Genomic DNA, 13,950 nt, shown 5'->3' with positions numbered 1-13,950 from the left:
ATCGGAATCCAAAACTCGTAGCCTTGATCTAGCAAATCTATTTGCCTCCTCCAAACAAGACATGCACATTGGGTCCTCAATTATTCCAATGGTGGTCATATTTTGACCCCATGGGTTGTGTCCTGTAATTATACCGACCATCAATCGAACGTCTTTCCTTCCAAGTTTTAGTTGAAATTTTGACAGTTTTCTTTTTGGACTTGTCACGAAACACTTTGCAGTTATGCAGCGATCTAGACCGGACCCCCGATCTTTATGTAAATTGCACACATAATCGCTAACTCAATTCATGATTCCTGCGGAACTGATTCCGATTATTGGTTCTGGCCCTTGTGGGGGAACCGCTGATCCACGGTTGGCCAATTCATCGGCAATTACGTTTCCTTGAACACCGGAGTGTCCTGGACCCCATTTAAGCACAAGCCTGTTCTGTCTTGCGACAAAGTTAAGCATCTTCTTATATTCCTAAACAATCTTGGAGGTTTGCTTCGCGTTCACCAGGGCCCTCAGTGCAGCCTGACTGTCACTGAAAACTCCAATCTGTTTCCCGCTCCTTCTTCTCTCGATTATCCATTCAGCTACTTTCAGAATGGCAAAAAAAGTTGGCCTCATAGCCCAGTCTGGCAAAGAGTGAGAGATCTCGCTTCCCGCGATAACCACGTGTCCTGGGATCCATGTTAGCATCAGGCTATTATGTCTACCGACATAGTTCAGCCTGAATTTACAGGACTCGACTACCTTTGAAGTGGTTGGGGGGCTGTCTAAGGTCATGAGGGCAGCTTGGCTGTCGCTGCAGACACATATAGATCTGCCTCTCCGTCTATTTTACACAACAAAGTGCATCGCTTCTTAAACAGCATACACCTCCGCTTTAAACACAGATGCATGCATTCCAAGAGCAAACTGCAGTTTTGTCCCACTGGATTCCTCGTAGACCCCAGAGCCGGAGCCGTGCTCATCCTGGAGCCATGCGTGAAAATGCGAAAACAGTGTTTTCCGGGTTCATTTTCTGAGTTTGACCACAGTTGAGCCTCTGGCAACACCACACTGTATCTCTTCTCAAGTACGACTTTGGATGGCATAGGTGATAATAGGTCTTATCATAGCCGTGTAGATCCATAGAACCTTGCTAGAAAGACCCCACGTTTTTTCCAAAAACCCCGTTGCACTGTCAGAAGGCTGTCAGTGCTTTGGATGTCTTTGTTTCAACGTGTGATTTCCAGAGGAGCTTACTGTCGAGGATTACTCCAAGATATTTAATTTCCTTGGATAGCTGAGTTGTGACTCCTTTTAGCTTAGGCAGAACGAGCCCATCAAGCTTCCTCCTTCTGATGAAAAAGACAATACCAGTCTTGGTGGGATTTGCCGATAGCCCATTCGCAGAGCACGAAGTGTCAATCATATGCAGAGTTTTCTGCACTTTCCTGCAGATGTTCATAAGCGAAGGGCCTGTTACCAAACAAGCAACATCGTCCGCATATGCTTGTGCGTAGACTCCCGAGTCGTTTAAGGTGGTGAGCAGCGGATCGATCATCATGCACCAGAGCAATGGAAACAGCACACCGCATTGGGGGCAACCTCTATTAACCCCGAATGATACCAGCAGATCTTCCTCTGCTCGTACCAAGACGATTCTTTGGACCAGCATCGAACGAATCCAATTTACTAACACCTGGCCTACACCGTGCCTACTAGCAGAGCTATACATACTGTCAAAAGTGGCATTATCAGACGCCCCCTCTATGTCTAAAAAGATGCCCATAGCGTAGTCCCTAGTGTCGATGGCCAGCTCTAGCAACAAGGTTTTGCAGTGCCGTCATGCTGAAATGGAGACAGAGGATGAGCCTTGTATAGATTAATCTCTACCATAGTAAGGCGACGCCAGCTATACTCATTCTCCTTCTCGTGGAAAGAGTACTGAATATTGCGCTCAGCCAAGAAACAAGGATCATAAAAAGTCGGGTTGAGCAACAAGAACATAAAATAGTATATGCCAACGACAAAGGTAAACCCAGGTCGCGCATATTGGTAAATCCAGAAAAAACGGATCTGATACTGTTCAGCACAAAACATAAACCACCTGCTAATTAACACATATCCCTTAGACCACCAGACCACCTTAAACCACTTAGAGTAACAGAGAGGGCTAAATATCTAGGCCTAGTACTGGATAGGAAGCTTAATTGGGGTATCACAGTGGCAGATAGGGAACGCAAGACTATGACGGTGTCCTACTCCTGCGGAAGGCTAATTGAGATAAAATGGGGCGTTAGAACCCAGAATGATACATGGTAAGTGGTGACTCCAATTCTCTATTATCGTATTGTAGAATGGTGGAATGTCCTTGACAAGAGTGTGAACATCAAAAAAATTGCCAAGGTTCAAAGACTCGCGTCTATTCTTAAAATCGGTTCGTTGTCAACCGCACCATCGAAGTCATTGTATGCGGCATTAAACTTCCTTCCGGTAGACCTGAAGGCAAGATATATCTCGCGCAGTGTGGCAATAAGACTGAACACTTTAAGTCAGTGGCCAAACACAGATTACAGACAAGGTAAAATCCTGGCTGGGATTTCGGGGCTTTCTGGTCTGGTAGACTATGCACTCCCGCCTGCACTTGGGATTGCAACGTTCACGACCCTTCTATCTTCAAGGGAAGAGTGGGAACGGGACGATGTAAGGTAGGGCGAGTCCATCCATGTATACACAGATGGCTCAAAGCTCGAGGGCAGAGTGAGCGGAGGTATATATACCGAACATCTGGGGACCTCCTTCCTTCAGTTTTCGGCTTCCCGAATATTGTAGTGTCTTTCAGACTGAACTGATGTCAATAATTAAAGCCGTGATACTGATACAGTGCGATGTCATTCGTGAAGATGATATCTACATTTCCACTGATAGCCAAGCCGTGATAGAATGTGTTTTTTTTTTTTATGAGGAGCTTTTTCATGGCAGAAATACATTCGGAGGTTTGCCATTGCCTGCCGAGGGGCGACCGCTATTAGAAAAAACTTTGCGAATAAGTCTTGGCAAATAAGCAGCCCCCGAAAATGAGCAGAAGAGACAGAGGACGCTGTATAAAGCTTGCTGTTCCGATGAGGTTTCAGTGTGTTTTTGCGAGTCGATACCGCATTTACAAATAAGTGCCCCCTTCACCATGTAACGGCATGGTGAATATAAAATAATTCAGTGGCGTCTGACTCATAGTGGGCGGCTACCTGGTCCGCGACTGTTCTCCATGTTATGGGCGGCTGATGATAATATGACAGTGGTCCATAGGCTCATAATATGATCCGTAAGGTCTGTTTATGGCATACTGGATCGGAAGCAGATTGCGACCGGGCATGGGCAGTAAACCTCTGTAATCTGACTTACAGAAGGGTTTATTGCATCTTCGCCTTATTAAAACCTCAGGTCCCACAAAGTGCTCAAAGCGCATACTCTTAAGTTACTGTATAGATGAGATTCAGATTACTCCCCATTAGCTCCCGTTTAAAGTCTAGCTCTGAACGCTGGTACATATAAGGGCCAGTGTTAACTCTACGAGTAGTATGGACTCCCTGTTCCATAGATAACCATAGAACCTACGGAAACTACACATTTGTGAAGAGATAGTGGCTGTGATTTTCGGCGCATAAAGCATGGACAATATTGAGAGAAAACAAAAAACAAAGCCAACGAAGAAAGCAACAATAATGCTGTTGATGACGGGGCAAAATCACCTCATCCCAAGAAAATAACGTCAAAATCACGCAGAAATCGACATCTTCTGCGTCCACAGAAAAATAGCAGACGGTTCAGAGAAAAAAGTAGCCAACAAAGGCTAGGAAAAGCCACGGGTCGTTTCGACCTAGATCTTGCTTGATTGTATAATACTCCAAAAAAAGATGGAAGGCACAACACACATGGTATGCGCAGTGAAATCCAGAGTAGAATTGAAAGATCTCAGTCAGAGGGTCAAAACAATGCGGACAATACAAAAAAGTGGGCTCCTCATAGAGCTAAAAGACATCGAAACGGCGCTGGAAGGCGATTAATCTGAAGCCCCACACTGTAACAATACAATACAAAGCACAACTGAGGAGCTACTTGAAGCGATCACAGAGCAGGCGCAAGTGAAAATCACGGATAAAACAGCCATCATAAGTGTCCGCACTTCATTTGGAGGCATACAGTCAGTCTATATTTTACACCAGGCTGAAGATGCTAAGAAGGTACTAGCACTTGCCCATGCGGCAAGGATGGGCATCAGACGAAATGTCCACGTTATCAAGAAGCCGTACGCAAGAAAAGAACATGAAGACTTTGCACCTTAACATTGCATGTGGTAAGGCAAACGGTTGCAGAAAACAAAGTGGATATGGCTCTCTTTTTAAAAATTTTCGTAGACATCAACTCGCACAATTGGATAACCGATTCTGACAAGCTGGCAGCAATCTCGGTGGTGGGCAGTAAAACACTCCAGAATAGGATGTCTGTTGCAAATACGGGATTCACATGGGCAAAGCTAGATGGTTTATATTATGTGAGCTGCTATGCACAACCAAGGTGGAGCTTAGAAGATTTTGAACACATGTTGACAGCACGGAAGATATGGCGGAACAGATTTCCGAACACTTGAAAGATGCGTGTTATACTGCTATGCCAAGATGCAGATTTAACAACAAAAGAAAACCCGTCTATTGGTGGACAACAAAGATAGCTACTATACAGTAATAAAACGCGATAATGGTAATGGAGCTTTTTCCCCAACAGGAGGAAACTAGTGATCGACACTAAATGGTGACTGACATTGACTACATTCCGCCAGATACAACAGAAAAAGTCTTAAGCACGTTGAGGCGCATAAAAGACAACAAAATATCAGCCCCAGATGGCGTTCTTAACATCGCCTTTAAGACAGAATATGTTTGAAACATGTCTTAATAAAGGGACCTTCCCGCGCAGATGGAAATTGGAACAGCTAGTGCTGTTACTCAAAGCAGGCAAGCAGCCAGACCAATCCTCGGCATACACACCTTTGTGTATGCTCCACGGTGGGTAAAGTGTTCGAGCATATCATTCAAAGCTTTCTGAAATGCCCAACCGACCTATCTGGCAAACAATTTGGCTTTAGACGAGCTAGATCAACCGTGGACGCTATTAGAACGGTGAAAAATATAGCGCACGACACCAATAGCGGAACACACACACGCATGAAGTTCTGTGCAGTTATCACGCTAGACGTCAAAAATGATTTCAATTTGGCGAGATGGTCCAACCTATTGCTGTCCTTAAGAAATTCCCAAGTCCCTGTATATCTACTACTTACAAGACGAAGCTACTGTAGTAATAGAAGCTTTCAGTATGATACGGATGACGGTCCAAAGACATACAAAGTCACTGGTGGCGACCCTCAGAGATAAGTCCTTAGACCCCCACTGCGGAATGCCATGTACAACGGAATGCTTAGCTTAAAATTGCCGAATAAAGCAACACTGCTAGGCTATGCCGATGACATCGCTCCCGTGGTCACGGGCAAGAAGCTAGAAACCCTGCAGAAGAAGTGTAATGATGCAGCAGTTAGAGTTCAGCAATGGCTCTCTGCAGCGGGGTTGAAGTTGGCAATACAAGAAACAGAAACGGACCTCGTAACTGCGCGAAGAAAAAAAGAGCTCATGAAACTGTGAATAGGTTGCCACGAAATAGATTTAAGCAACATTTAGCACTGTGGGTTCCAAAGCAGCCGCAGTCAACGGTGCTTTCACAAGAATTCTTCCAAACATAGGCAAACATAGGGACCGCAAGGCACCAGATGGCGCCTTCTGGCAAGGGTGGTGGATTCTGTCATCTTATATGCTGCTGCAATATGGGCAGGAGCTAAGCCATCGAATGTTAGACCCGTAGCTCAAGTGTACCGACGAAATGCACTTTAGACTCGCGTGCGGATACAGGGCCATATCAGACGACGCGGTTCGGGTCATCGCTGGAAAGCTGTTTTGTTGCAGCAGTAAAAGAAACTATCGATAGCGTATAATGTTTATACACCCAAGTGAGAGGAACCTGGGAGCATGCCCTACATACCACTGGTATGATGGTACAGAGACATGAAGCTGCCTACAAATATGGTGGACCCAGACGTGGATGAATAGTATTGGTCCATTTCATGGATGCCGTTCCGGCGCCTCCCGAAGTAATGCATAAAGTAGTTCCGGGAAGCGAACCTCTCCAAGAGGAGGAATTCCTCTCTAGAAGTATATTCACGATTTTAGATACATGTACCTCGAGCTTGACTTGTTTACAGTAGCACAGAAAACAAACTATGTGACATATCACGCTGAAATTTGCCAAGTAAGCTTATAACAGTCCTACCAAAAAACAAAAAATTTTTTTTTGCCATATGTCATCCGCGGACCGTTTTATTGATAACGTCTCGTTCATATTTGAGCAGAAGGTATGCTTAGCGGAGGAAACGTTTCCATCACAATAGAAGCGGCAACGGCTGGTCCTACTGCCCAAGCCCGGCAAGCCACCCACGGAGCCGTCTAGCTTTAGACCATCCTGCCTGCTCGACTCTGCTGGTAAAGTACTGGAACAAATCATCTATAACCACCTCAAAAACGAGATTGATTCCGACAAGGGAGGTTCTGAAAACCACTTTGGATTCAGAAAAAGAAGATCCACCGTTGACGCTGTGAATATTGCCAGCAAAATTTGCTCAACGGACGAAAAGTGGTACCCGATGGCTCGAAGGTTTCAAATAGTACTGCTTAGTAGTAACTTTGGATGTAAAAAACGCATTCAATACCGCAAACTGGATAAAAATCCTGGACGTACTGGACAAGATTGGAGTATCCCCTTACCTGGGAGCAATTTTATGAAGCTACTTCGAAGAACGCGTACTGGATTGCGACACCGCAACAGGTAGGAAGAGTTACAAGGCATCAGGCGGGGTCCCCCAATGTTCTGTGCTTGGACCATTGCTCTGGAATACCATGTACAATGACTTTCTACGCCTCAACATACCCAATGGTGCCAAAATTATCGGATCCGCTGAGGATACCGCAGTAGTAATTACTGCTAGGAGACTAAGCAACATCTGCGAAAAAGCTAATTGGACTATAGCGACCGTTAACTCATGGTTGGTGCAAAACGGCCTTAAACTCGCCGAGCAAAAACCGGAGTCCGTTCTTATAAAGCGTCAGCGACTGTAGAAACATTAGCGAGGACAATGTTAAATACGCGCGAGCCAAAGCAACGACTAGGCTAACTTCAAACAGGCGTGGTGAAGAACCAAATCGTATACGGTGCTCCTATCTGATATCTGGCTACGTAATATTCGTCTTATTTTCGCGGTATAAGAAGTCGCGCTAGTTATCGCTGGAATACATCCAGTTGACAAACTCGCAACGCTGCGTAGCACGGAAAACAAATACCAAAACTTGGCAGCATAGATTGAGCAATTGATTGGCTGGAAAGAAAACACAACTGCCTCAGTTTTTAGCCGAGCATGGATGCTTCACAGCATACCTCTATCGGTTTAAACACGAATCGCATCCTAGTTGTGTATAGTGTGGGGAAAACGCTATAGATCTCCACCACATATTCTTCGAATGTAAGCGATTTAACGGCCCTAGATTGAAGGTTCGCAGCATATTTGGCGGAAATTATGAACCTGAGTCATTCGTGCAATCCATGCTACAAAGCAGGGAAAAATGGACGACAGCATGCGACGCCATTCCAAAGACAATGAAGAAATTAAGGATCCTTGAAAACTGCGACCTAGGAGCGGCAACTATAACGGGACGGAAGCGAACTTGGCATTACACCGCAAGACGCTTCTGTCAACCAAATTTCAAACCATTTAAAGACTAATTCACGTGGAACGCCAACCAGATACAACCGTACAAATAAGAACACGGTAAAAATTTGACAATACTTGTTTCTTGTCTTTCGCAGGAAACATTCAAAGCGTAAGAACGGACTTTGATAATATATATTTATCAAAAAAAATTGCATATTATAAGAAAGCCGTGGGCCAAGGTAAAAGATAAATATTAAAAAAAATTGCATATTATAAAAAAGAGCCGTAAGCTAAATAGAAATATAAAGATAATGATGATGATCCCAAGCACACAGCAAAAATAGTAAAAGAATGGCTGCTTTATCGTACTCCTAAGACATTGGATCATCCTCCACAGTCACCGGACTTAAACCCTATTGAACATTTGTGGGAGCATTTAGACCACCAAATCCGGAAAAGGACAATCACCAATATGGATATGTAGAAACTCGCTATAAAGGAAGAGTGGGATAAAATTTCATTTGACGTGACAGAAAAACTAGTTGAGTCGATGCCCCGAAGACTGTCTTCCGTTATCAAAGCACAAGGGAAATCAACAAAATACTAAATTGATATCATTTTTGTAAAATATATCTCTGTACACTTTATTTTGACGCGAAAAATATGCACTAAATTTTGTTTGTCTTAAAACTTTCGTTGTTGTAATTTATTTTTTTGTTGTTTTCTAGTAATTAGTAGAGAATCAAATATATATATATGTATATAACTGGCGCGTACACCCTATTTGGGTGTTTGGCTGAGCTCCTCCTCCTATTTGTGGTGTGCGTCCTGATGTTGTTCCACAAATGGAGGGACCTACAGTTTCAAGCCGACTCCGAACGGCAGATATTTTTTTGAGGAGCTTTTTCATGGCAGAAATACACACGGAGGTTTGCCATTGCCTGCCGAGGGGCGACCGCTATGTGTTTGTTTTTTCTTAATTGTGGTGTTTTCACCGAGATTCGAACCGACGTTCTCTCTGTGAATTCCGAATGGTAGTCACGCACCAAGCCATTCGGCTACGGCGGCCGTCGGGAAATAATAATTTCGTAATTATTTGCCTTCAAAATGCGCTCGGGAACTTCACTATAATTTGCAAAATTACACTATATATTTTTTAACAGTTCACTAAAATTCACCAAATACACACTCACACGCGTGTTTTTACTTATTTTTATCCTTTTATTCGAATTATTTTTATTAAAATTAAATGCAAATGTATTTGTCGATATAATCACTTTCCATTTTTAAACGCGAATAAGAAGAAGATTGGAATGACAACAGTATGGTGTTGCCGGATGCCTGCAAATGAAAACAAATCTATGAACAAAAATTAAGTATTTGAGTTTAGTGTTAATGATTACTATTTTTGTGCTTCCTTACTACATACACGCATATGACGTTTTAACTTTGGGTTCAAAGGTTTTAACACGGAAAGGAGTTCTACGCAAAAATACTGTGGATTGCGTAGCCGGAGTTGGACTGATGAGGGTTATTTTTTTTTAAAGGAAACGAGTTTTTTAATAAAGACAACTACGACCACCCTATTTGTTTTGCATATAGTCGAATTTTTGTGAAGAAAATCTGTTTATAAAAAGCATGAGGACCCATTTGTAAAACTGATCGAAGCAATACAATACACTTATAAACCGTAATTTTTGGCTTTTAATTACTTTATTATTTTTTGTGATACGCTTAATATCATTGTTTTTAAGTTTAAATGAGTTGTATGTTTATATTTTCAAAAATATTTCTCAATTTTAAATTACAGCAAAAATACTGCAGTTTTACAATGAACCTTCCACTGAACATCCCTGCATACGAACTTCGTTTTTATTTCAGGTGTATGGCAACACCAACTTTACGCTAAATTACACAACTTTAACATTAAATTACTTAAAAACTATAAGCCTCCGGCAGGAGCGGTTTTCAGTTTTAAGGTGGGGATACACACCTCTTTAAACCTTTTTTTTCAAAGCGATAGACATTATACTAAATATTTCCCAAGAATGTTTACTCTGCAACCTATCCACTTTACAACGGGATACCACAAGGTTCCCCCTTGTCAGTAACTCTATTTTTAGTAGCTCTCGATGACTTAAGTCATCTTCTTCTAAAGCAGCTCCTCCTCCTATTTGTGCCACGCGTCTTGATGTTTTTCCGCAAATGGACAGCTTTAAGCCGACTCCGAACGGCAGATATTTTTTTTATTAGGAGCTTTTTCATGATAGAAATACAGTCGGAGATTTGCCATGCCTGCCGAGGGGCGACCGCTATTAGAAAAAACTTTGTCTTCATTTTGGTGTTTCACGGAAATTCGAACCTACGTACTCCGCATGGTAGTCACGCACCAACGCATTCGGCTACAGCCAGCATTTACATATATGTTTATAACAAAATTGCAATTAATATTAAATATGACATTCACTCAATAGTAAATGGAATAGGTATTGTATGTAAAAATACTTTTAGAGAACGCTGTATAGTTTAATAAACAGCCTAGTTGCCAGGTTAAATATTATAATTAAGTATCGTTCATCCTATAAGGGTCAAGTTCACAACAATACCCATCTCTATATAACCACGCTAATAGTTTTATCCAAAATCGACTGCGTCCTGCCGATTTATGGGCGAGGTGCCAACAGCTCTTTAATACTTATTAAATCTATTAACCTACGTAGGTCTAGAATAACTCGAACGGCTAACCTAGTAACTGAGGGCGGGTTCACCTCTATTTAAGACCGGATACTTTACACGCGATGCCGTCAAATATCCAAACCATGCTGCAAAACTAACTCAGCCCTTTCCAAAGATGTTCAACAGCTGAAATCCAGAAAACGTCCATTGAAGCACAATACTGGAGCTAATAAACGTAAAACGATTACACATTATATGCACTGATAGCCTTTCTGTATTTGAAGGCGTCAGAAACCTCACTAACACCAGTGAACCCATAGCGGCCATGAAGCAAATTCTAATAGATCTCCGAAAGACTGGCATACCCGGTAACGAACGTGCTGATGAAGCCGCGAAATCTCGATTTCCCATTTGTTTCCTTTCTCCAGTGTTAAAGTATCAAAAGTCGCCTCCTGCTTCGCTACCAACCGAACAACTACAATCACGCGTGAACAATAAACAAATGCTTCGTTAGACTCCGCTTAGGACACTCTACCATCACTCATGCACATCTGCTAAGCAATGAGCCCCTGCCAACGTGTCGATTTTGCCTTACAGCCACACTTACGATCCCTTATATCCTTGTAGAATGTCCCCTCCTTACTCAATCTAGAAATGGTTTTTTCCAAAGCCCAAATCCCTTAAACCTTTTGAAAGAACCAACAATAGACAACGCGAAAGCAATATGTAATTTTCTATTGTAATATATAACTGTATACTAAATTTAATCTAACTTTAAACCATTTTGTATCAAAGCTGGCAGCTAGTGCATTCATTAATTATAAATTTTAAATTATAATATAATTAATTATAATTTTTAAATTATAATAGTAATTATATAATTACAATAAATTATAATTAATTATAATTTTTAAATTATAATAGTAATTATATAATTATAATTATAATAAATTATATAATAAATTATAATTATAATAATTTTTAATCAGACGATAGTGGTCACCATGTTTATACTGGCGGCTCAAAGACAACGGCACTGGATCGGTAGTGTACACGGAACAATTATCCTTAAATTGATCCTTAAGACTTTCAGACCGGTGTAGCGTTTTGCAAGCTGAGATCTACGCTATAGACCAAGATAAAGACGATAAGGCTAATGTACTTACCTCCGGCATACCTCACCATTTTTGTTGATAATCAAGTTGCGATCAAGGCATTGGTCTTAGCGCACATCAATTCAAAATGTGTTGAAGAATGTCGGTCTCGCTCATCAAACAACATAACACCACACTTTTTTCGGTCCCCGGCCACTCTAGAGTGGAGGGAAATAAAAGAGCGGATGAGTGTGCAAGGAAAGGCTCTGAACTGGATCTTCAGCAAGTGGTAGAGGGCATTAGCATTCTTCCCCTGAGCGTAATCTCGGAAACCAATAGAAGGTGGTATCTAACTACTAACTGCAGGGTCTCCAAATCGCTCTGGCCAAAACTGAATCTTAAAAGGACAAACTGTCAGCTTGGATTCAACAGATGAACTACTAGCGTCCTCACAGGTGTTATAACGGGTCACGGCACTATTGCAGCCGAGCCAGTAGAATGGGTGTGCTTCACTATGACTTCTGCAGGAGTTGTGGAGATGAAGAATAAATTTAGTCGGTACAACACCACCTCTTTGAATGCCCTACACTTCACAGAAGACGTGCCAAATATCTTGGCGATTTTTTCTTTGAAGACCTGAAAAATTTGCAAAATGTTTCGCTAGAGGGACTAGCTACCTGCTTAAAAAGATCTAGGTGGTTTGTTAGGGGACGGAAATCAAATGCAGGTATCATAATGGGCCTTGCGGCCACTGAGTGTCTTGTCTTGAACAAGCAACCTGGCTAACCTTACCTAACCTAAGGCAAAATTTGATAAATACAAGGGTAAATATGCCCACCGAAAACTGCTCAAGTTCAAAGGCAAAACTTCTAAATAAAAGAGGCTAAATATGCCCACCAAAAAGTGCTAAAGTTCAAAACAAAAGAGGAAGCCCAAAGTATATGGTAAGACGAACTGGGTTACTCAAGAGGCAAAACTGGCAAAAAAAGAACAAGAAAAATCTTGTTCGCGCACACAATTTTTTTTGTTTACCGGATGAGTTTCGGCAAGGTCACAGGATTCAAAAATTTAACACATACGAGTCACATAAAGCATACATAAAAAATTTTTTTTTAAGAATAATGAATTCTCAGATCCTACGGACTTGCCAGTAATTAACTTGGGGACGGAAATATAACTTAGAAATACTTAGTTAGAAAGGCAAAAAATGCAAAGATAAAAAAATTATAATTTGTAAATCCTGCTCACTAACCATACAAAATAAGTGAAATAATTACTAGCAAATAGTTAAGGAAAAAGTAAATAGTAATTTAATTAGAATATCCTTTCCGTCCCTGAAAATAAATACAAATAGTAAAACGTAATGTATAGTAATCAAAAATTGTAATAAATAAAAATATTTAAATTTAATATATAGAAATAAAAAATTGTAATAAATCAAAATATTTAAATTTATTATATAGAAATAAAATTTTATAACCAAATAATCACATTTAGTAAACCTTGCAGAATAACCTTTCAATAGGCCAAAACTAATTTCAAATATTTCCAATTTTTTCCGAATCATGATAAGACAGATAACTTTTTATAACGGGCGTATCTGGCTCTAATATCTACAACAACAACTCTCTGCTGGTGACGATCGAACATGGGCATGGTTGGATCTTGAATGGACACTTCAGTTTAGCCCATGTAGTGGGCCTTAACTACTTCAACATAGCATTGAATAAATTGAACTAGATATGAGTAGGCCAAGAGTAACGCGCTCAATCGATTTGATTGGTTAAACATGGAAGTGGATCGGCAGGTGCCCAGATGCAACTAGGGACGACATTTTGCGAAGCATGAACGATGTGGTAATCAACAACAACCACCAGTACTGCATCAATGAAAGGCTATTTACTCTCAATGTCAAAGGTGAAACCAGAGGGATACCAACTTTTAACTGCACGAGCTGGTGTTATAAGAGGTCAACAAGTCGAGCCAAGTTATGAGATGATTCTGGTAAATATAGAGGAAACGTGTGACCTAAACGAAAATTGCCCTTTCATCGGTAATTCAACAACCTCAACTAAATCGCAAACAAAACTTCCTGAAGACAGATTCGTAAAATGCGGTGACGTGAAATGCCACTTTGAACCAAGTAATAACAGAGTCACAGAGATGATTTACGCCACAACAATATTCCTGACAAACTTTCGAGGTCAATTGCAAGCGGGAAACTACTCCAAGTTTCTCAATGAACGAATGTTATCCTACTAAATTTTTTAGTTTTTTTTTTTGCATTGAAACGTAACAAAACATAGCTTTACATTTCATAGTATTACACCTAACTGCTAAAAGCTATCAAGTACTGTTTTTCGGGATTATTACTTGATAACATACACACCAATAAAA

General features: G+C 41.1%; 1 protein-coding gene across 3 annotated transcripts in view; it reads right to left on the bottom strand.

Annotated features, from left to right (window-relative positions):
• Positions 1 to 13,950, bottom strand: part of LOC128870469 (plexin-B) — a 197,162-nt gene that overhangs the window by 55,625 nt on the left and 127,587 nt on the right. The window contains exon 11 of one of the 3 annotated variants that reach the window (XM_054113141.1): positions 12,782 to 12,887. The exons of the other annotated variants lie outside the window; for them this stretch is intronic. Coding sequence (XP_053969116.1) covers positions 12,864 to 12,887 — 24 coding nt within the window. The 3' untranslated portion in view covers positions 12,782 to 12,863. Of the gene's footprint in view, positions 1 to 12,781; positions 12,888 to 13,950 lie in introns of those variants that run through there. 3 annotated transcript variants of the gene reach the window in all.

Source organism: Anastrepha ludens, chromosome X, assembly GCF_028408465.1.
Source record: "Anastrepha ludens isolate Willacy chromosome X, idAnaLude1.1, whole genome shotgun sequence".
NCBI lineage: Eukaryota > Metazoa > Arthropoda > Insecta > Diptera > Tephritidae > Anastrepha > Anastrepha ludens.
Note: the sequence above shows the minus strand (reverse complement) of the source record. Positions and strands in the feature narration are given on the sequence as shown.